At 39.0% G+C, this 24,529-nt stretch overlaps 1 protein-coding gene across 6 annotated transcripts in view; it reads right to left on the bottom strand.

Moving 5' to 3' along the window:
- Nucleotides 1-1,624: 1,624 nt before the first annotated feature.
- SPSB4 (splA/ryanodine receptor domain and SOCS box containing 4) overlaps nucleotides 1,625-24,529 on the bottom strand; it is a 322,601-nt gene continuing 299,696 nt past the window's right edge. For all 6 annotated transcript variants that reach the window (XM_038415097.2, XM_038415095.2, XM_043492433.1 and 3 more), the window contains one exon: nucleotides 1,625-2,889. In XM_038415097.2, the coding sequence (XP_038271025.1) occupies nucleotides 2,762-2,889 (128 nt within the window). In that variant the 3' untranslated portion in view covers nucleotides 1,625-2,761. The remainder of the gene's footprint in view (nucleotides 2,890-24,529) is intronic.

Raw genomic sequence — 24,529 nt, 5'->3', positions numbered from 1 at the left:
ATTGAATAAGAGCAGGAGAGGCTATACCAAATGAGTGGAAGGCAAAAGGTTGCACTGCATGGAAAATCAGACACTGAAATCAATGTGCTTTTAAAATATTTTATTACTTTAAAATATTAAAACTGGATTTTTTATATAATCAAAACTGCTTTTATATATGTGCTGTTGTAATACCTCCATGATTATTAACCTGACACTTTCCTTCCCTGACACAATGGGGGAATGGTAATTGAACATTCCTTTACTGAAAGTCCAAATCCAAGCTGTATAATAACTGGCTTAGTGGACAGAGCGAAAGGGGAGATTTGCTATGGATTTGTTTCAGTTCTGCTCCCAATGGACATTAGTATATGTCTCTCTCTCTCTCTCTCTCACACACACACACACACACACACACACACACACACACACACACAACTTTTGCATTGGCAAAAGAAGATACAAGCATGGGTCACGGTACAAAAGGGTATTGAAAGATAACATTTGAAATATAACAGTTGTGTGTTGGCACAGTCATTAAAAGGAATGTGAACAATGGGGCTAAAGGACAAGACACAGATTTTCTGAAGTGCTTACCTGATATGTTCTTCAGTTCTGCACAAAGTCTTCCCGTCACTCTGCACCATTCTAAAGTTATTGTGTTTGCCTTGCATATGTCAGACTGCCCAGCACAACTACAGTTGGCATTTCGGTGGTTTCTCATTTCCTCTCCTTACTTCTCCTCCCCATATCCTCAAACAATAAGATTATTTACAAAGCACCAGAAGTATACACAGCATTTTAAAGGGGTCCTGTGATTCTTGCAATTTAAACTGGTTAAAAACACAAGAGTATCGCATGAGACATGGTGGGATGGGCTATAGGAAACGAAGGGTATTCTGTAGCAGGGCCGCCCAGAAGATTCCGGGGGCTTGGGGCAAAGCAATTTTGGGGGCCCCTTCCCTGTCTCAGATCTCAGACATTCTCGTGGGGACCCCTGTGGGGCTTGGGGCAAATTGTCCCACTTGCCCCCCCCTTTGGTGAACAATGGGAGGAACAGTCGCTGCTTTTTGAGAAGCAAGATTTGCCATAGATCATACATCAGATGGGAGAAGTTTTTTTGTTACATTCTTTCAAATTTGTATGATATTTTGGGGAACATTGATTGCAAGGTTTCATGGAAAGTTTCTGCTTTGAAGAGCGAGGCTGACGGGCACGCAACTGGAAGATTTTTTCAAGAACAATGAGTAGCAATGGAAGAAGGCATTAAGATAAGAGCAGGAGAGGATAGAACAAAGGAATAGTTAAGTAAAAGGCTTGAGTAAATCAAAAAGTGAGTGGACTAGGAAAAAATGAGGGAAGAGATTAACATGTTTTGGAATTCGCAGCCTCCCCCTCTGCAAGACCTATTGCAATATAGTATAGAACTGATCTTGGTGCTGACAAGCCCACACTGACTAGGACGTGTCAGCAGCAGGGCATTGGCACTGCTGAGAAAGAAGAGTCCATCTCCCTTTCTACCCCACCCCACTGTCAAAGAAACACCACACAGAAGCAGCAGCGTACGTGCTACAGAAACTGAACTTCAACTCGGAATGTATTGCTTCTGTTAAGTATATCTAATGAAAGGAGACACTGGTTTCATTTTGGACAGTAGACTTTATTAGAAATTTTCTCCTCATTCATCAGTAAATTCACATTAAAATATGCTGAAGGCAGTTAAGTCTCAACAATCGACATCCTGCCATTACAACAACTTCCAGTTTAAAAACTAGATAACTGATCAGGCAGATAACTTGAAACATAAGAAATGCAAATAGAAAGCAGCATCTTTAAGAACAGGTTGAGCCTGAAAAATGAATACATCTGGGGGGAGGGAGGGAGTAAATCAGTCCGTCCAAGATGGAAACAGTTAAACGAGGACTCCACAGATGTTAAACAGATAAATAAACAATATATCACACATACATTAAAAAGAGAGCAGAAGTATTTAGAGATGGTATAACATAAAAATAATAAATTTGTTCAAATAAAAAAGTGACAGGCTTCTTAAAATGTGAATATCTTAAAATCTCAAGATAGTGAACAGCTTTGTTATAAACTATACAGAACTTTGGAGGAATGAGATTTGGTCTTGAAAACACTGGATTGCATTGACTTTATTACCATATCCAATTTAGTAGATATTCCGCTCTTCAGGAACAATTTTTCTCATGTATCATTAAATCCAGCATCGGTGCTCTATGTAATGACTTACTTCATATATTTTAAAACATGATAGGTCCTCTAACACATTAAGGGCTAAGTATTCAAGATTTCAGATAAACTGTGATTACTCAGCACCTCTGAACATCAAATTTTAAGATTTAGACATTATTGTTAACTTAACACAGTGTTATTTCTTTCACTAGTAACCACATTATTCAAAGGATGATCTTCTGCATAAGAATAACTCTTGGGGGCCAGATTTTCAGCTGGTGTCTACTGGAAGTCAGTGGAGCTAAGCCAATAAGTGCCAGCTAAGAATCTGACTGGGAGAATTCAATCTTGGATACTGTCCTAGAGGCAACAGATAATTTGTGACTCTAGATCAAATTCATGTTTTTGCATTCTTTAGTATGCAGGTTGTTCTGCTTCAGATGATTCAGAAAAAATATATATATTAAAAATTAAATAACACTCGTGTCCACCACAAAGATTTCTATTTTGATGTAAACAATAATTTCTGCCATTTGCATTGATTTAGTCCAACGTGAGGCCAGAAAAAGGATTCTAAGACTTCTTATTGATACTGTAAATAATTTTTCAGAGACTGGGGCAAAGGTAGAGTTTCTATGTCATGCAGGCGATCTCTGCCAAGAGCAAAGCGAATTGATCTTCGGCACAAGTCCATTAAAGGCAGGGGTTCCGCTGAAAAATGGAAGAAAAAAATATAGAATTAATGTTTTGAAATCTACACTTTATTCATTATTAAAGAAGAAAATGGACATCAACATTTTTCAGGAGCAAAAAAAGATGATGCTTGGCAAAGGGTAACAATTTGTGGTAACATTTTCAAACTTGAAAAAATATATACAAGTGATACTGATTTATGAAGCAGCAGAGTCAACATTTTATCACAGTACATATATAGTAAAACAAGCATAATGTTTCAGCTCACTAGTTGACTCTATAAAATAGGAGCTAGTAATCCAGCACTACCCCAGTATTGCTAAAGTTAAAGCAATAGAGGGGGGTTAGTTTTGTTACACAAGTGTTCAGGGTGTCCAATAATAATGCAAGATCTTCTAACCTGTTAACACCACAACTTTCTGCACAATTACACTAATAACTCCTGACCTTTAAATACCAACTCCCTTCCTGTTTTAGGGATGATAAGGGGTCTCTTAAGGCTAATTGCATTTCTCAGCAAACCTAGCTTGGCCCTACAGATCGTGCCTAGCCTTTCTTTCTAGGGGTCACCAAAAGCAGAAACACAAAATTTCATTATTTTTATTTATTATTTCCCCCCCACAAATAAAGAAGTTTCTTTCAGTTGACAGGTTCTTATAAAAAATGCCTGTCTGGAAGATTCTGATTTTACTTTTCTAAATCTGAATTACATGCCTATGGAAAGTGCCAGATTGACACTTTGGCAACACTGAAAACTGAAAATCCAAGAGCAACGATATACAAGCTCCCCAAGCTACTCCATCAGCACACTTTATCCTGACCTACAAGAATCACATGGATATGCAATTATATAATTCAGCCTCTATATCCATTCAAACCATTAATACTTCTGCCTTCACTGACAACATGGATACCTATTGTGATGGTAGCCCTCCTGATGAGTATATTGATCTGACAGGAACTGGATCAAGAACACCAATGAATTTCATAGAGGCCACCAAATCTCTGCCAAGAATTATGACTATACAACAACTATAGCAACCTCCCCGAATGGATTTAGATGCTTGAAAACACATTCCTAAATTCTTAAAACTACATGAAGTTCTTCAATACTATTGAAAAAAAACAGCAACAACAGCCTTTTAAAACCACATCTGCCTGGAAACTGAAACACTTCCGCAGAGGAACAAAGTGAGTTATAGTAGGACTTGGGAATGTTCGTAATTCTGAAATGTTCGCAACTCTGAACAAAACGTTGTGGTTGTTAACGTTGACAACTTATCATTGACTTAATACAGCTTTGAAACTTTACTATCAAGAAGAATTTTTTTTTTTAGTAGTTTACGTTTAACACAGTACTGTACTGTATTTACTTTTTGCGGTGGTATGGCGGGGGGGAGGGGTCTGGTCTCTGCTGCTGATTGTGTACTTCAGGTTCCAAATGAGGTGCGTGATTGACCAGTCAGTTTGTAACTGATGATTCTACTGTACCTTCTCTAGAAGCCAGACTTGTGACATCACTCCGCCTACAAGCATTTGTTACTGTACAATGTTAATTTCTTTTTAGTAAGGTTTTTATGTTTGTATTACATGTGTAATATATTATTTAAACTAGTGTTTTTCAACCTTTTTGATACCATTGAGCAGTTTTCTGCCTTCCTAAACTGTGTCAGGGAGATCTGAGGGACCGGCACCGGACCACGGACTGGTCATTGAGAAACACTGATTTAAACCACTGAACTAAAGCATGGTTTGCTAAAGTTACCCACATTCGAAAAAATTAATTACAAAGCAAAAGATACACAAGTTTTAAGCATTAGTGCAGCTCCATTGACATCATGGAGTTTCACTCATTTAGACCAGCAGAGAATATGGCCCATAAAGTCCAATCTCTTTGTCTAGTGTGTCTAGTGGTGAAACTTTTTGAAACAAACATTCTCTGGAAAAACTGTTCAAAAGATTTTTAAGTTTTTTCATCCCTACCATCACCTCGACCACATTGGATAGGTTATGACTAATGGTTATTATAGAAAACACACACACCCCAATTCAGCAGTGCAGCTAAAACTTCTGCAAATCTGTGATATCTCAAGTTTCTTTTACATAGAACTAGGAACATGAATTAAACAGCTCCATCTCCTATGATTTATTAACAAGGCTTAGTGATTATGAAATGGGAGGAACATAGATAGTTTGCAGATTCCGGGACTTGAGGAATAATACAGTAGACACTCCAGACACTCCATCCTGAATTCAAGTAGTTTGCTGTTGATCTTCCAGGCATCTTTTATTTCATTTAAAAAAAATGACAATGACTGAAGCTCAATGATGTTACAAGCTCGAATGACCACAGGGCCCTAAGACTTTACTATTTTTACAGCCAAAATTTGCAAATAAATGTAAGTAATTAACCAGTCATGGAGTTAATCCAAAACTTTAAAATCTTTATAAAAACATAAAAGGCATATTTCTCCAGCTTCACATGCTAAATATGGGGGCAGGTGACCAAAGCCTACAGGTAAGTCAAAAACATGGAGACCTGGGAGATGGGTCGGAATCTGCGGGGAGCATGGACTGTTATAGACTAAATAAAGGAGAGACAAGACAGAACGGGGAGGGGGGGAGGAGAGGAATCAAATCAGTATCTTAGATGTCTGTATACTAATGTGAGAAGCAAGGGGAATAAGCAGGAAGAACTCAAAATGCTAGTAAACAAACACAACTATGACATAGTTGGCATCATGGACACTTGGTGGGATAATACACGATTGGAATATTGGTATAGAAGGATACAGCTTGCTCAGGAAGGACAGGAAGGGGAAAAAGGGAGGAGGTGTTGCCTTATATATTAAAAATGTATACACTTGGACTGAGGTTGAGATAGAAACAAGAGACAGACTTGTTGAAAGTCTCTGGGTAAGGATAAAAGGGCTAAAAAACCAAGGGTGATGTCATGGTAGGGATCTACCACAGACCACCAAACCAGGAAGAAGAGGTGGATGAGGCTTTTTTTAAAAACATCTAACAGAATCATCCAAAGCACAGGACTTGGTGGTGATGGGGGACTTCAGCTACCCAGACATCTCCTGGGAAAACAACACAGCAGGGCACAGATTATCCAATAAGTTCTTGGAATGTATTGGAGACAATTTTTTATTTCAGAGTGGAGAAGGCTATGAGGAGGAGGGAGGGGAGGATGTTCTAGATTTGATTTTGACAAACAGGGAAGAACTGGCTGAGAATTTGAAAGTGGAAGGCAACTTGGGTGAAAGTGATCATGAAATGGTAGCGTTCATGATTCTCAGTAACGGTAGGAGGGAGAACAGCACAATAAAGACAATGGATTTCAAGAAGGCAGACTTTATCAAACTCAGGGAGTTGGTAGGTAAAATCCCATGGGACACAAGTCTAAGGGGAAAAACAATTGAAGATGGCAGTTTTCAAAGAGACATTATTAAGGACACAAGAGCAAACTATCTCACTGTGTAGGAAAGATAGGAAGTATGGCAAGAGACCTCCCTGGCTTAACCAGGAGATCTTCAATGATTTAAAACTCAAAAGAGAGTTCTACAAAAATTAAAAACTCGGTCAAATTACAAAGGATGAATATAAAAAAACACCACAAGTATGTAGGAAAAAAATTAGAAAAGCCAAGGCACAAAACGAGATCAAACTACCTAGGGACATAAAAGAAAATAAGAAAACATTCTACAAATATATTAGAAGCAAGTGAAAGACCAAGGACAGAGTAGGCCTGTTACTCAATGAGAGGGAAAAGACAATAACAGAAAACGTGGAAATGGCAGAGGTGCTTAATGACTTTTTTGTTTCAGTTTTCACCAAGAAGATTGGTGGTGATTGGATGTCTAACATAGTGAATACCAGTGAAAATGAGGTAGGATCAGAGTCTAAAATAGGGAAAGAACAAGTGAAAAATTACTTATACAAATCAGATGTCTTCAAATCACCAGGGCCTGATGAAATGCATCCTAAAATACCCAAGGAGCTGACTGAATCGTTAGCAATTATCTTTGAAACGTCATGGAAGATGGGAGACATTCCAGAAGACTGGAAAAGGGCAAATATAGTGCCCATCTATAAAAAGGAAAATAAGGACAACCCAGGGAATTACAGACCAGTGAGCTTAACTTCTGTACCTGGAAAGATTATGGAGAAAATAATTAAGCAATCAATTTGCAAACATCTAAAAGATAATAGGGTGATAAATAACAGTCAGCATGGATTTGTCATGAACAAATCATTTCAAACCAACCTGATAGCTTTCTTTGACAGGGTAACAAGCCTTGTGGAAAGGAGGGAAGTGGTAGATGTGGCATATCTTGACTTTAGTAGGGCTTTTGATACTGTCTCGCATGACCTTCTCATAAACAAACTAGAGAAATACAACCTAAATGGCGCTACTATAAGATGGATGTACAACTGGTTGGAAAATCGTTCCCAGAGAGTAGTTATCAGTGGTTCACAGTCATGCTGGAAGGGCATAACGAGTGGGATCCCACAGGAATTGGTTCTGGGTCTGGTTCTGTTCAATATCTTCATCAATGATTTAGATAATGGCATAGAGAGTATACTTATAAAGTTTGCAGATGATACCAAGGTGGGACGAGTTGCAAATGCTTTGGAGGATAAGATTAAAATTCAAAATGATCTGGACAAACTGGAGAAATGGTCTGAAGTAAATAGGATGAAACTCAATAAGGGCAAATGCAAAGTACTCCACTTAGGAAGGAACAATCAGTTGCACACATACAAAATGGGAAATGACTACCTAGGAGGGAGTACTGTGCAAAAATGGATCTGGGGGTCATAGTGGATCACAAGCTAAATACGAGTCAACAGTGTAACGCTGTTGCAAACAAAACCAAACATCATTCTGGGATGTATTTGCAGGAGTATTGTAAGCAAGACATGAGAAGTAATTCTTCCGCTCTACTCTGTGCTGATTAGGCCTCAACTGGACTACTGTGTCCAGTTCTGTGTGCCACATTTCTGGAAAGTGTGGACAAATTGGAGAAAATCCAGAGAAGAGCAACAAACATGATTAAAGGTCTAGAAAATATGACCTATGAGGGAAGACTGAAAAAACTGGGTTTGTTTAGTCTGGAGAAAAAAAAACAGAGAGGGGACAAGATAACAGTTTTCAAGCACATAAAAGGTTGTTATAAGGAAGAGGGAGAAAAATTGTTCTTCTGAACCTTTGAGGATAGGAAGCAATGGGCTGAAATCGCAGCAAGGGAGGTTTAGGCTGGACATTAGGGAAAACTTCCTAACTGGCAGAGTGGTTAAGCACTGGAATAAATCGCCTAGGGATGTTGTGGAATCTCCATCATTGGTGATTTTTAAGAGCAGGTTGGACAAACACCTGTCAGGGATGGTCTAGATAATACTTAGTCCTGCCTTGAGTGCAGGGGACTGGACTAGATGACCTCTTGAGGTCCCTTCCAGTTCTATGATTCTATATCTCCTCTCTCACTAAATTCTACATAGGCTCTAAAAGTTCAATTACTAAATAGTAATAAGAAAATGCCCTCAAGTGTTTGCAGCAGTTGCCAAACTTCAAGTATTAAACATGTTCGTAAAAATTGAAATCTGAATTATTTTGTCTTCTCCCTTAAGTCCTACATCAGTTCTGAAACTTAGATATATTAGGGCAGATTAGGTCTAAAATGTTTTAAAGCAATTTACTTTTTTTTTTTTTTTTTTTTTTTAGTTTAGAGCAATTTAAAGAAAAAAAAACACCACATGAAAATTTTGTAGTCAATTAACTGTTTGGCACAGCAATAGGAATTCCTTATGCCAAAAAGAATGAAGACTGTACTCCTGAGCCATAGAACACCAAAAAAATACGATTATTCACAGAAGTTCTGTGTGACTCCTGAAAACGTGAACCACATTTAGTGTGTGCAATTAATTTGCCAAATGAAACAATTTATTCGATGAAGAATTTTGCAAGATGTAGTAATGTGAAACATTTCTTGCATAACACAATGTGTCTACTCTCGTATGACTTTGCATTAGTAAGAAAAAACCATTCATCTATGAAGGGCCTTTTTATTTTAAGCTGCAATTTTCAACCTGGCCACAGAAGTCAACACAAAATTAAAACTGGATGAAAAATTGAATTTTTCATATTAAAAAATTCAAAATTAGAAAATTTTCCAACAGACGTACTCAGAAGAGAGAAAAGAAATAGCTCAATTCAAAACTAATGAAAGTTTGATGCACAAAGTCTGGAAAACTAGGAAAATATCTAGTGCCCTTGTTCAGATCTTAGCTTTGCTACATAGATTTCTGAATTGTGCTTTCAACACTTGATGCATGTAATTAATTCCTCCTCTTGCCCCAGACATGCTAAATACTTGTCAGCCTCCCTCAGGTTTCTGTCCTCATCCTCTTCTCCCTCCTCAAATGTTACCTCAAATGTCATTATGATTAACCTCCACCTTTATATGGATGAAGTCAAAATGTACCCTTTATGCCAAATGTTTTGACCTCAGTCCTTTCACACTTTTTTTTTAAGTTGTCAGGCTATCATAAAGAAACAAAAAAAAGGGGGGGGGGAAATACACACCCAATTTTTAATTATATTTCCAAGCCACCTTTAAAAATAAATTTAAGGCCAGAAGGTACTATTAGATCATCAGCCTGACCTAATGTATATCCCAGGCGATTAAATTGTACCTAGTTACCCCTGCATTGAGCCCAATAACTTGGGTTTGAGTAAAGAAAATCTTCCAGAAAAGAATCCCATCTTGATTTGAGGACATCAGAAGATGGAGAATCCATCACTTCCCTTAGTAGTTTGTTCCAGTGGTTAATTACCCTCACTGTTACAACTTTGTGCCTTATTTCTAATACAAATTTGTCTGGCTTAAGCTTCCAGCCACAGGTTCTTATGTCTTTCTCCGCTATATTAAAGAGCCCGTTAATATCAGTATTTTTGTCCATGCAATTTAATCAAGTCACCTCTTAATCTTCTTTTTGATAAGCTGAACAGACTGAGCTTTTTAAGTCTCTCACTGTCAGGCATTTTCTCCTGCCTGCAAATCATTTTTGTGGCTCTTTTCTGTACCCTGTCCAATTTTGCAATATCCTTTTTGAAGTGTGGACAACAGAAGCGGACACTTTATCCCAGTATCAGTCTTACCAATACACAGAGGTAAAATCACCTCTCTACTCCTGCTCACTATTCCCTTGTTTATACCTCCCAACCTTCTTGCCACAGCATCATACTGGGATGATGTTCCTTTTAAAGTTCAGTTGCTTGCCCACTATACCCCCTAAAATCCTTTTCCGAGAAACTGCTTTCCAGGAAACATTCCCCCATTCTGTAGGTATGGTGTGCATTATTTATTCCTGTACATCAGGGGTGGGCAAACTACAGCCCAGAGGCTGGATCTGGCCCCTCAGGGCTTTGGATCTGGCCTGTGGGATTGCCACCCCTGTGGCACCATGGGCTCCAGTCTGCTCCAGGAAGCGGCTGGCACCACGTCCCTGCGGCCCCTGGGGGAGGGAGAGCAGAAAGCTCCGTGGGCATCTCTTGCCTGTGGGTACCTCCCCTGAAGCTCCCATTGCCTAGGAATGGGGAACTGCGGCCAATGGGAGCTTTGGGGGAGGTACCCACAGGCTAGGGCAGCATGCTCAGCCCTCTGCCCTTCCGCCCCCAGGGGCCACAGGGATGTGGTGCCGGCCGCTTCCCAGAGCCCCAGTGCATGCTGCTGCCACCCCAGAGCCCAAACCCTTCCTGCACCCGAGACCCCTGCCGCACCCCAATCCTTTGCCCTGAGACCCCTGCTGCACCCTGCACCTCTTCTTCACCCCAACTTCCTTCCCTGAGCCCTCTCCTGAACCCTACCCCCTGCTGCACTCCTCTTGCACCCAAACCCCCTGGCCTGAGCCCCCTCCCTCACTCTTTCTAACATAGTTAGCTATATAAAATATTACAACTCTACATTTTTATACAATTTGGGTAAGGGTTTGAAAATAATTTTATCTGTGTTAATGTGTGTTCAATTTAAACAAAACACCAGTGTCAATGTTTCTTCTATGCATACTTTTGCATATCTGACCTTGGTTCTTTAAAGTGTTCTGCTCCTAGTATTCTATTATCCCCTTCCTAATACATGTTGTCTTCAAAAGTCATGCACTATAACCCATTCAACTCTTGTAACATGAACTTAACTCTGTTACTGCTCAGAACATACATGCATACTCCTGCATCCCCACCCCATCCCACTCTCCCCAGCCTGTCTCTTCCCATACAAGCAGCTGGGAGCTATTGTTTTTTCTTCTTGAAAAAACTAATGGATGATAGATGCCTAGATCTTATCAGTTAAAACTGATAAAATAGTCACTTTAATGTCTCTAGCATTTATCTACCGGGGAGATAATGTTTAATATGGTGCCATGCCATGACATTTTTTGGCAGAGGAAAAATGTAAAAATTAATGATTTAATCACTGTTTAAAACTTAAATCAGGTATTTAAAGGAGTTACTAAGTTGAAGAAAACAGCAGAGAAGCAACAGTGTCCACAGTCAAGACATTCTTACCCATCTGCATTACTTTAAAGAGAGGAAGACAGTTGAAAAGCAGACCAGAGAAATACAAACCCTAAAGCTAGCTGGATTTCATTAGCACTTTTTAGAGAGTATGTGTCATTTTAAGATTAAGAGCCCAACCCTGCAATCTCCTTCTTGACATTTTCCTTATTCACACTAATAGTTTCATGAGGAAGGAGTTTTAGGAATGGATCCTAAGATTTTAGACCCCAATTCACGAAAGCATCCCTATTTAGGAAAGCACTTAAGCAGTGTTTAAATTGAAATCATTGGACAATACACATGATTAAATATTTGAAGTCATTGGACTTAAGCACAGGCTTATGTCCTTTCATACATTAGGGTCTCAGTTGCCCACATCCAGATGCCTATTATGGGGAAGCTATCCACACTGTCAGGTTGAGGTGGAATATATTGTATCAGACAAGGCAATTGTGATGTGTCCACAATACAGTACTTTAACTCAATGGATCATCTACAGTTTGGGGGAAGGCTGTACATTCAACAATATATTTACACTATGCCTTGTTGTAGCAATTTCCTTCCAAGGACTAAAACTACTTTACAAATATTAATTCAGCCCTAACACCTCTGTATTGTAGGAAAGCAGTATCATAGAATCAAAGAAGATTAGGGTTGGATGAGACCTCAGGAGGTCATCTAGTCCAACCCCCTGCTCAAAGCAGGACCAACACCAACTAAATCATCCTAGCCAGGGCTTTGTCAAGCCTGGCCTTAAAAACCTCTAAGGATGGAGATTCCACCACCTCCCTAGGTAACCCATTCCAGTGCTTCACCACCCTCCTAGTGAAATAGTGTTTCCTAATATGCAACCTAGACCTCCCCCACTGCAACTTGCACAGATTCACACAAGTCTGTGGAAGACCCATAGACCAAGGCTCCTGAACTGTGTTCTGTGGCCCACCAGTGATGCAAATAGCACTTGCTGATCATCCATAAGGAACTGGATGGTCAAATGGTTAGGCTCCCCTTGTTTCCAGATAAGAGAAACAAAACAGATGGGATTGAGGAAATTAAATTAAAAGCCAAAGGAGATGGTGTGATGAATTTCCAGAATGGGCAAAATGTGTTACAGTTATAACTGTCTTTACTGCATCAATAGTTTCCTCTTATTACTTCATCATATCCTGTTACTACTTTATCATATAAGCAATTACAGTAATTGCCCTAGAAATGTCATATGATCATGAATGAGAGAGAAGCTGAGCCACGAAAGAATCTCAGTATTGAGCTGCGGTCCACACCATGGAAAGGTTTGAGAATCCCTGCTCTGAAATGAAACTAATGTTTCTTGTCTCCCAGCCCTGTGCCTTAACCAAAAGGCTTGGCTCTCCTCTTCTCCCCTGAAAACAGGGAAGTTTTAAGATTAATGAAGTTTCAGAGTAGCAGCCGTGTTAGTCTGTATTCGCAAAAAGAAAAGGAGTACCGGTGGCACCTTAGAGACTAACAAATTTATAAATTTGTTAGTCTCTAAGGTGCCACCGGTACTCCTTTTCTTTTTGAAGATTAAGCAAGAGTTTCTTAGCAGGGGTTAGGAGATAACTTCTTAAACCTCCACCTGATGCTAAATCCAATTTCTTGCAATCTCCAAAAAAAAAAAGAAAGAAAAAAAAATCAGATATCAAAGCGGGAGGGAATTCAGTATATGAACTGATGTAACCAAAAATCAGGCCTGAAAATTCAGGTACTGTAACTACAAAACAGGCAGAGCTGGAAGGTGTGGAAAGGAAATAATACTGGCATTCTATTGCATTCTGAGACGGTACATGTGGGATGAACATTGAGGCAAGCAATGAAATGCTCATGTTCCATATGACTGTGAAACTACTGGTCAATCTTGACAAAGGCTGGCTATACAAATGAGAAATGGAAAAAGACTGAGATTTTCTTACAATACCTCACTCCCGCTCCTAGGTTTTTCTATGCTATATGGGAAAATACACTTTTTTTTAAAAAATGAGAAAAACAGTGTGTGTCAACTTTAATTGAATCTATAAAATGGTCGGATTTAAACTCTTTTCTCTATGGGCTGTTTGAACATACTAATCTCCATGCACCCCCTCTAATGTATTGAGCGACAATTCGTTGACTCCAGTGTTTTTAACTATGGAAACTATGTGACATAAAATCACCATTTCAAAGGCCCCAAGCAAATCCCACAGAGCGTAAATCTCAGGCCAGATGTATGAGGATAGACTGACAGTGATATTAGTACAGAGCATCTTTAGACGCTTCTTTATTGGGAATGGCCATTTTTTGACTTTTTGTTGATTACTGTATAAGAGTTCAAGCTGCTTGGACCTTTTAGGACTTATGCTGTAGGAGATGAATAATCGGTATAATCTTGAATTGCTCACTTTTATGCCATTGAACCTGTACACAAAACAGCCCCACCCCCTGAATAAGCAGAATAGCGAGGAGCAAAATTTCTTGTTGTGTTTTCTTAATGGCAGCCGTTTTACAATAAATCAGCAATAAGCAAAGAGGCTGAATGTTCATGCACTGGCTATCCTGAAGATTCAGCTTTCATGTGCCATGATACCTATTTTAAATCTTTAATCATAGAAACCTAGGACTGGAAGAGACCTCAGTAGGCCATCTAATCCAGTACCCTGAACTAGAATCAGGACTAATAAGGGTACGTCTACAATAGAAATGTAAGTCAACCTGTATTAGGTACAGTAATTACTGCGGTGATGCATTCCATGCTCCCCTCCTTGGATTGGTGGTGGGCATCCTCACCAGGGCAGCGTGTGGAGCTGAGCACCTGATCTCTCAGTTCCACTGGGAGCCTCCTCCTGGGAGCCTGGCTGCCCCTCCCTGCTGGGAGTGGAGAAAGCTGCTTGCAGCTTCTTGGCCAGGCAGCCAAGTCAATTTAACAGTTCAGGGCTATGAAACTGATAACCCATTTAACTGACACAGTGTCTACACAGTCACTGGGTCAACCTTACTACACCAACAAAAGCCTTATGCCTCTTGTGGAGGTGAAGTTATGTCGTCGGTGTAGTTGGGCACTTATATCAGTGGGAGGAAGGCTGTAGTGCAGACACTGACATAATTAAATCAACATAAGCTGGCTGATGTCAACTTAACTAAGTAGCGTAGACCAGCCCTTAGTATTATCTAGACCATCCTTGAAGGTGTTTGTCTAACCTGTTCTTAAAAACTTCCAATGACAGAGATTCCACAACTTCCCTAAGTAACTTGTTCTAGTGCTTCGAAAAATCGTCCTAGCTGTCAAGTAGCTAACATCTAACCTAAGCCTCCCTTGCTGCAATTTAAAAATAGTGAAGGAGAACAATTTATCACCCTTCTTAATGGAGGGCAACAGAAGAAAGACATTAAGAATTATATAATTTTTCAATTGAATTATTATAAACAAACCCTAAATGCATTTGCTATTCCAAGGGACCCATTGGACTTTTGGGATAACTGTTATTGTATTAAATACCAAACCAGAACAGTATCTTAGCCCCATGTGACCATCTGCATTGAGACACCCCTAAATTAAAGCAGATAAGGATGAATTATTTTAGCAGGTCAGTTGCCTCAAAAGACTAAGTGGGTTCTCAGTGCAAGTTACAAGCAGCAGCAAAATATATTATGTACATATATGATCCCCAGCAGGATGATGGGGAAAGAGGAGAGACTTGGAAAGGTTTTGTTTTCTGACGGAAAGGTTTTAGTTTAGTTGTGTTTCTCTCATTATTAACTTCTGAATATCATCACAAGGCTATATTTGGTGCCCTTAATGTGCTCTTGGACATTATACAAAGTTTGAGTAGAGACATTTTGTTGCAGGAAACTTCAATGCTTGATGGTTTCAAACATGAAAAGTATGAAGCCACAAACATTGGAGATCAATGTAAACCACAAATACTGGATCCTCCAGACTCAAACTTTTCCAAAGTTTAAGGAGGTTGGACTCAGAGTTTTAGCTTGGGCCCATCTCGAATATATACTTCATGGATTGTACAGTCAGAGGCATGCTTAACACCACTAAATGTAGTCTGTATTCTTCTAGGCCATGACAAAGGGAGGTACCAATATATAAATGAGAGAGAGATGAGAGTTTGTATGAGTATTTCAACAGATAGAGTTCAAAGGCCATGTTGTGCAGTGTGTAACAGGCAGATTTACGAACATACAGTAATAGATATGGGAAGTTCAGGGATGAAACAATGTAAATACCTATAGCAACAGAAGTCATACTGGACAGACAGCACACAAACTGGCTTGTTCTGAGCCTGAGAACAAGAATGCAATAAAATCTTGCTTTGCCTTTCTCCTCCTCATAAACTCGCCATGTTTTAACCCTTTTAAGCAAGTATATAACAGTGGGAAGGCATAACACCTCTAAACCTTTTGAACATACGAAACAGCATACAAAGATTTATTGGGCTTTATAAACAACCTTACAGGCAATGTACACTTACATTATCAAGCTGGTGAAGTAGTTTAGGAAAGAGCTTTTGGTCTCCATTCCAGACACAGGGAGGAGACAATATGCTAATAGAAATGGGAACCAAGCCTACAGCTTTAATAAGAGATTGACATAATTACACAGAGAAAGAGACCCAGTGGATCATGTTTAGGTAAAGCCTATATAGTCTCTAAACTTGAGGCGGCTGGGTTTGAAGAACAGACAAACTACTAGCCAATAAACCATGGAAGAGTCTCATATTGCAATATTTTTCAGAGAAACAGAAATATAATTTGCACATTTTATGACTAAGGCACAAATTACTGATCTAAAAATTCACTATAATCCAATTTCACAGGAACTGTACAAAAGTGGGAACCTAGATTTCTGATGTTCTACTTTATTTATTTTGAAATGAATGCTTGGTTGCTTATTTGTCAGAGTTCTTGAAGAAAACATAACCGAAGAGTGAAATGTACTTTTCCGGTACAGCCATGTTTATGTGCACCTGCAGAGAAGCCCTAGTGCCTTACAGCATGGAAGACTATTAAAATTTGTATTAAACTTCAGTTTCCTTTGATCTATTAAAGTTCAAGACAACTTTTAGTTCTGAGAAACAAATTCTCCTGTAACTCAGGGGTGCAATTTTCTCAAGCATTCTAGCATCATAAAATAAAGTCAGGTTATTTCATGTTTCCTCAAAGGTTCAATACACATAATGCTAATTACAGAACTTGTAGTACCTTATCATACAAGTTCCCCCATGTGGCAGGGCTTTTAAGACTATGTGGAGTTCACTGAAGGATTTGGACTTTCCTGAGCAGTCACTCAGAATTTTTAGGTTTCATAGCAGCAGCCGTGTTAGTCTGTATTCGCAAAAAGAAAAGGAGTACTTGTGGCACCTTAGAGACTAACAAATTTATTAGAGCATAAGCTTTCGTGAGCTACAGCTCACTTCATCGGATGCATTTCCGATGCAGTAATGCATCCGATGAAGTGAGCTGTAGCTCACGAAAGCTTATGCTTATGCTCTAATAAATTTGTTAGTCTCTAAGGTGCCACAAGTACTCCTTTTCTTTTTTCAGAATTTTTAGTTGGTTTCAGAAGGATCTTATGAGATTTAAACATGTTTGAAATTTGCTATAACATAGACAGATAAATGGTAGGTAGATGGGAAGAAAGGAGGATCGGTTGTTTATTTAGTTTTCTAAAGAAATATTCAGAACAGTTTTTAGAAATCAGTCTTTCAGTATCTCCATTCCTTGAAGGGAGCCAGTGAGGACTGCCTTCTTAATAATATAGCATTATGTTTCTCAACAGGAGGCCCACTCTCATGAGACTGAGGAATAATGAGAAAATTCAGGTCAAAATTATAAGTGTTTCAAAGTTGGTTTAAAGATCATTCTATTTTTTTTTGTTAAAACAACCATTAAATTAAACAATTAAAAACAATTAAAACATTTACCTTTGCCATTTTCCAGCTAAACACTGCTCATTTTGTTATGTCACCCTTCCACCATGCCCCATTCCATGTATCTATTTTGTCCAGCTGTTACATTCTGACATCTAGATTGTGAATATCTCTGGGCAGGGACTGTCATCTTTGTCTGTACAGGGCATAGTACAATAAGGACCTGATTTTTCACTCAAGTTTCTAAGTACTACCATACTAGAAATAAATAATAAATATTCACCCAAGCACTCAAGCGTCTATTGCTTACAACCCAAATGTTTTCAGCCCTAATCTGCCCCATAAAACCATCATGATAGTTTTCTGAATGAGTGTTAATTATTCTTTATTATATTTCAGTGTTTTAGTCATTTACTCGGCTTTGTAATTAGATTTAGTGGTTAAGGTATCCTTTACAGTACACTGCAATTTTCCTTTTAGTGCCAAACTAGTAGAAAAATGGAACTCTGAGACCATCCTGATTAAATTTAGATATACAGTGCTGAACTGTTTAGAATGGTAAACATTGTGACCATGTTTCTTGTATCATACCGTTGTACAACATTTTCTTAACTATTTAAATTTAAATTACCTGACGGCTCCAGATATCCTCAAATCAAGTGAAAAACTGGGAGCAGCCTAATATTTAAAATTAAAACATGCTTGTAAATAAACTAACGCTCTCCAGGGGAGATTTGCAAACAACAAGCCTGATTCATCACTTCATTATTCCAGTTTTGATTTCAATTGAATTTCATTGGCATAGGACTGGAGTAATGCATTAATAAGTCAGGCACAATAACTAAAAGGATCAAAATTATTATAAATACTATTTGCATTTGCATGTCTTCGAAGTGTTTTCTCCTCTTAAACACCATCATCTTTATTAGCAAGAAATTTAGTATTTGCCACAATCTGAGTTACCAAATTAGGGATTTCTTCTTGTTGTTGAGTAGGAAAACACAACTAATGCTTTATGGGAAATGTTCATAAAGCATTGTATTTAGCAATAAATCTGCTTGCATATTAATGGCAGCTTTTACAGTATTACAGCTTTTAGTCAAGGTTGCCCAACTCATCCAATTATAAGTTCCCGTTTTCAGTTGTTTATAACTATGCCAAATTAACTGTTTAGACTGAAATTTCACATGCTGGATATATGCCTTTGGCTCATTTTTGGGGGAAATTTTCAGCAAAAATGGTTCAGCCATTTCCTCGAGTGAGTTAGGAAAAAGAAACTCTTACAAATATTTTTTTTAGAAGCTGTAGCTCCTCAGTGCTTAGGATTAGGGACATGCGGTCATGGATGTGCTGTCAGGGATGCGTCTTTTGCTATTAAGGATGAAAAAGAGCAAAGAGCAAGCTGCAACCCAGGACTGTCCAACATAGGGTGATCAGATATCAATTGTGAAAAAACTGGACAGTGGATGGGGGGTAACAGGTGGCTATATAAGAAAAAGTTCCAAAAAACAGGACTGGCCCTTTAAAAATGGGACATCTGGTCACCCTAATCCAACAGGTCTTTCCATGCAATTGCTGCTTCTGGCTGCTGTGAGTTGGGGCGAGTACTGGAACCGAGAGCAAGGAGCCTCTTTCTCAATGTACTCTCGATGTTGCCCCTGCTGAAACCCAGGAAGCATGGAGGATGATGCAGCCTGACTTAAATGCAGAAGAGAAAAGAGCTGGACTGGGTGTAGGAGACTGGGCCTGGCTGGGCAGTGCTGTGATTCTACTCAGTACAGAAAAGGGGATTGTCAGGGGCCAATTACAGCTCCTTGATTATCCAGAGCGGACCCGTATCTGGAGGCAGTTCTGACCCAAGTAACCTGGTTATAGTGACTCCCACAGGACGTAAGCCAGCTGAGTATGGTTGGAGCATGGCGCTATGCTCCATCTCTTCCCCTTCAACCCTCCCAGCATACTTCTTGTTCTGGGGCTGAATGGGATGGCAGTGCAGAGGCTAGCTATGGTAGCTTCACTCCACCATGGGAATTCTCAGTGGACCAGATCTGGCTGCTTTATGTCCCCTTTGCATCTCTCAGACTGCACAAAAGGGCCAGAATGCAAAAAAGGAATCTGGTCTCTGATGAGCTTGGCCAGCTACAGCTATTCTAGTGATTTTCATAAGCACTGTGTGCCTCTGATCACAGGTTTTAGCAATGGTAGAGGACTGATCTCTTTTATCCTGAGACTTTTTCCTAAGGGTGGGGTAACGTCTTCTTACTGGTCATCCATCCCTGTAGTTCTAAACATATTCTCCATAGAAAAGAGGTTTGATGCAGGATGAGCAGAAAAACAAGTATAGCTTAACTGTTGCAGTGCAATTTCACTCTAAAATACTAACATGGGGTCTGAATTTATTGTGTCTCACCGATTCATTATCAAATGCGCTCAGTCTACAAAAGCCTTTTATTCCAGCTGCCAGCTGGCTAATGAGGTTGCACAGGTGTAAATGAAAGCATCATTTGGCCTGCAGACTTTATTACTGGCAATGATGTATGAGCAGGAAAGAATCCAGCTTGATTTCAGATCCCAAAGTGAGTTTTTGGGGCTGGCAATTAGAAAAGCATTATTAAGTGTGAGAAGTTACATTACTTGTAAATTGAGCAAATTTGACCATTCCATTAGTAAGTCTAGATACTTACATGTCCCTTCACTGCTATAGTATCTGATCTGGAATCTGTGAGAAATACATACACACAGGAAACCCCACAATCATATTTGTATGGTCAGTTTTCAGAGTACAACAAAATACAGACTATGTCCTTAGTATTAAGGATAAAGGGAAGAGAATCAGAGAATATGCAATACATTAATTAAATAGTTTCTAAAAACACGTTTTTCATATTTTGCTAAGAGGCATCAGAAAGTAACTAAGTAATTACACTATGATAAGAAATCCTGCTATCTTTTAAAATATTGTAAAAGACTAAAATAATGCATTTATTCTACCATCAACTGCAACAAGTGCAAGAAGAGTAAGAGAAAATGTCTCAAGGGGAAAAAACAAACACACACTAATGTCAACAAGTTTCTATGCCTACCAACAGAGTATACTATAGTTAGCGTGAACACTTATTTATTATTTGTATTAGTAATGCCTAGGAGCTCAAGTCTTGATAAGGACTGCACGGTGCTAGGTGCTGTACAAACACAGAACAAAAATGACCCCTGCTCCAAAGATCTTAAAATCTAAGCAACAACCTAAGAACATTGATTTGTGTTGATCAATTAGCCATTCCTAGATTTCACAGCTATCTATCTCTGCCCATAACCCTCAGCTATCCAACTGAAGTGTGTCCATATCACTTTCAGGAAATGGAAAAGAAACTTAAAATGTAAAACTATTTATTTAAACAGTACAAGCACAATACAAAACTGGTACAATGTTCACTATCATGAATAAAGATTATATTAAAATAATATTCTCGTCTGAAATCAAATACATCTCACAGGGCCATACTTCTCAACCTTTTCAAAAGAAAAATGATTGTAATATGGAACATCAAAGGGGTTGAAGACTGGGGAAAATTTCAAAGGTGTTTTTTTTGTGTGCACGCGCCAGTCCCGCTGTGCAGAGATCTATCATTCAAAACACCCTAAATAACCTGTTTTTATGTTTGAACAATATCCATTAAATAGATAAAAGATCATTTAATTTCTGAAGTTTTTAGTTTCCTATCTGCGTAGACTATGGAAAACGCTTTAATTAATAGCAGAGGACCATTCTTATTTTTAGCATTCTATTGTTCTGCAACTTGTTCAAATAGAAATTACTTTCTTAAATATTATGAAATATTATGCAACACAGACATTAAAGGCAATGGTAAAATGTTTTTCAGCTCAAGAGAAAAAAATACATTGATATCCAGGCACTAGTATGCACACAGATCAAGATTTTCAAAACCAGGTGCTTAAATTGCAGTGTTTAAGTCTATATTTATTCTTTGAAATAAGTGACTTGAATCTTTACAGTGCTGAGCAGCCTGCAGCTCAGTCCTTAAAGACTTTTTTTTTTGCCTCTGTATATGTTTAGTAGCCTAAATTTTTACTCCTACTTTTTAAAATTTTGGGCAACACTACATTCTAATCACACCCTACATTTTGTTGTCACCTGGAATTTTTCAAGGAGCATAAAGGAGTTAGGTGACCAATTCCCACTGAATTTCAATAGGATTTGGGAACCAATCTCCCTGATTCCTTGGGCATAAAAATTTGTATTATACTAATGAAAAATTATGATGCACAAAGGGAGAAATAAAAAGGAACAAAAGAAGCTTACTTTCAGTTTTATGTCTCAGTATCTCTTTTTGTCAATCTTTTCCAATGAGTTTTTTTACTTTAAATTTTCTATACTGTTAATTACTTCTTTTCTCTCATCATCATCATCTTTATTCCCTGTGTTATGTTCTCTCTCTCCAACAGAGTGATCAAAGTGCCAGTTGGTACACACAGCTTCAGGAACGTAAAGTTCTATCAATTTCTATTGGTCCATAAACATCAGGGACTGTGCCATATTTCACCAGCTCATGTTAAAATGTGGATAATAATGATGTGGTAGAAAAAACGCTGACACTATCGATATGTGATTAAAACAACAGCCTGGAGGTATATTAAAGAAGGGAAATTCTGTCAAACAAATGCATAATACAGTAACTGCAGCATCAAAAGTGTGTTCAGAATTAGGCACATGCGACAAGGATCATTATTCATGTTAAATTTCTTTTAATTATAGCCCGTTTAGACCTCCTTTCTCCAATAGACCCACCTCTGAAGCCAATTGGAATCTTATTAAATGCGGCCCAAAGCATTCATAGGTGAGGGTAAGCCTAGTTTGCCACCACAGCTTGTCTGATGATTGTTTTGCCTGTTGTAGGACATGAATATATTTTGCTAAATCTCTAAAGTTCTAAGACAAATACTGAACCCTTAGGCTTAGAATACACTTGTGCCATTTTAAATTTTCAAGTATTTTAAAGCCCATTAAGCACTGAACGGTCTGATTCAATTAAAAACAACAAACCAACCAACCAACCAACCTGTTCAATTTCCATACTACAATAAGACACACAAGACCACCTTAAAATCATTCTTTCCAAGGTTTGGGTGACCAGCCATCCTAGTCCCATGGAGGGGCTTTATTTAACCCTCATTGATTTGTATAAACCACTCAAATTATCCACACTGGTTATGGCCCTTATCCCACTGACTAGAAGGAATGTTCAAGATCTTTTTGTATTACTTACTGTTTTACGTGTCCTTGCAATAGAATATAGAATCAAAATCTTATAGAATATAGAAAAAATATAGAAAAAAATAAAGAAAAAAAAACAGGATCAACTTGGTTTTCAATTTAATGTCAGAAGTGAAATTCCTTACTTCCTAAGACAGTTCCCCAACCCCACAATTCATCATTATAGGTGAGCAGGCCTGGTGAACTTCAATCTCTTCTACTGGCCCACTCACACATTGTGTTTCTTAGGAATACCTGATACAGATAAGTTGCTCTCTTCCCTCCACTTTCCAAAACCACCAGACAAGGTTCTTCAAAGAGCAGTTCAGTGAGAATCCTAGAACCCTTTCCTGTCCTGTTGCTCAGCAAAGATTCTTCCCTTGTGGATTTTTGGAGATATGTACTCTCAGGAATTTTTTTTGAGGGGGGCAGTGAGAGAGAGGTGGCCAACTGGTCAAGCCTTTATGATTCTATGTGAACAGGAGCATGGTGGGGAGAAAGAGACCAGCAGAGTCCATCCAGAAATGTTGACAGTTGGAAACTTCCTGGCTCACTTAGACTTTCACAGGAGTGCAAGTCTCAAAGTAAATAACCACAGGGGACAAACCCACATTACCCAAAACCCATTGGTTTTAGTTTGCTGAAGCCATGCAAATCAAACAGATGAATTTTCAGTAGACCTAGTTTTAAGTGTTTTACTAGTTTTAAGTACCCTTCAAGTCAGTAACTATATTTCCAGTAACTAAATAATCCTAAATTACTGTAACTCCAATTATTAAAATGAACAAAAGCCCTATGAACCAAGATGACAATAAATAAGCCTGTGCTTTTTGCCATGCTGTCTGGACCACTATATTTCTCTTTAAAAATTATAGATACATGTCCATGATTTCTGATGTGTTAGGAATTGTATATATGGGTGGATGTAACAGTAACAACTGAATCTATTTGAATGAGAACCTCTACTCAAGAAGGCCCTGATTCAGCAAGATGCTTAGAGTGCATCTACACAGCCCATCATAGTGAGCTACCCAGCCCAGGTTGACAGGCTTGTGCTCTAAAGATAGCTGTGTAGACAGCTCTTTGAAATTGCAGCTCAGTTTGGAGCTCAGGCTCTGAAGCCCACCCTGTAACAGGTCCTCTTAGGTCCTGCTTCTGTCTCAGTCTATAAACCATGCAGAGAACCTTGTGCTGATTCAACACCCTGTGCAGTTTAATTATAATTGAGTCCCACTACCTTCACAGAACACCTAGCACCTTTACAAGCAGGAAAAGAGCAATCTCTCTCCCCCTCTCACTGCCTGCTTTCCCCCCTTTTCACTTCCTTTCTGTCTATTTGTGGGCTCTGGCTGATGGCTTAATTAGCCTTTCTGCCCTGCGCAACCCACAAATTAAGCACAGGTCTGCCTTGTCGGCTCCAATCTGCTACGCCTGATTGGAGTTGCTGGGAACAGGGTGCTTACTCAGGGTTCCACACCTAGCAGTCTGTCACACACACCCTTCCCAAATGTTCAGAGCCCAAGCCCCAGCCCAAGACACAACTTCAAAGAGCTATCTCCACAGCTATTTTTGGAGTGGTAGCACCAGCCCTGCAAACCTGAGTCTGTTGACCAGGGCTGGAAGGCTCGCTGCAATGGGCTGTGAAGATGTATCCTTAAGCATATGTCTCATTTTAATCACGTAAATAGTCTCTTTCACTGCAACAAGACTACTCATATATGTACCTTACTGAACTAAGACCTTAGCTCACCCCTCCTGCATCCAGCTCTGGGCTCTAGACAAGGCAGGAACAACTCCACAGAAAGACAAAGTGACCTCCCAGTGAAAGACTTATTACTTCCAGTGATAACGGCTCCCTTCCAAAGGTGGGAAGAAGGAAGGAAAAATTATGAGGGTTTACAAAGATTGGTTCTGAGATGGCAACAACTATGTTCGGATCCATCAACTTAT

Source organism: Dermochelys coriacea, chromosome 9 (assembly GCF_009764565.3).
Source record: "Dermochelys coriacea isolate rDerCor1 chromosome 9, rDerCor1.pri.v4, whole genome shotgun sequence".
In the NCBI taxonomy this organism is placed as follows: Eukaryota; Metazoa; Chordata; order Testudines; family Dermochelyidae; genus Dermochelys; species Dermochelys coriacea.
Note: the sequence above shows the minus strand (reverse complement) of the source record. Positions and strands in the feature narration are given on the sequence as shown.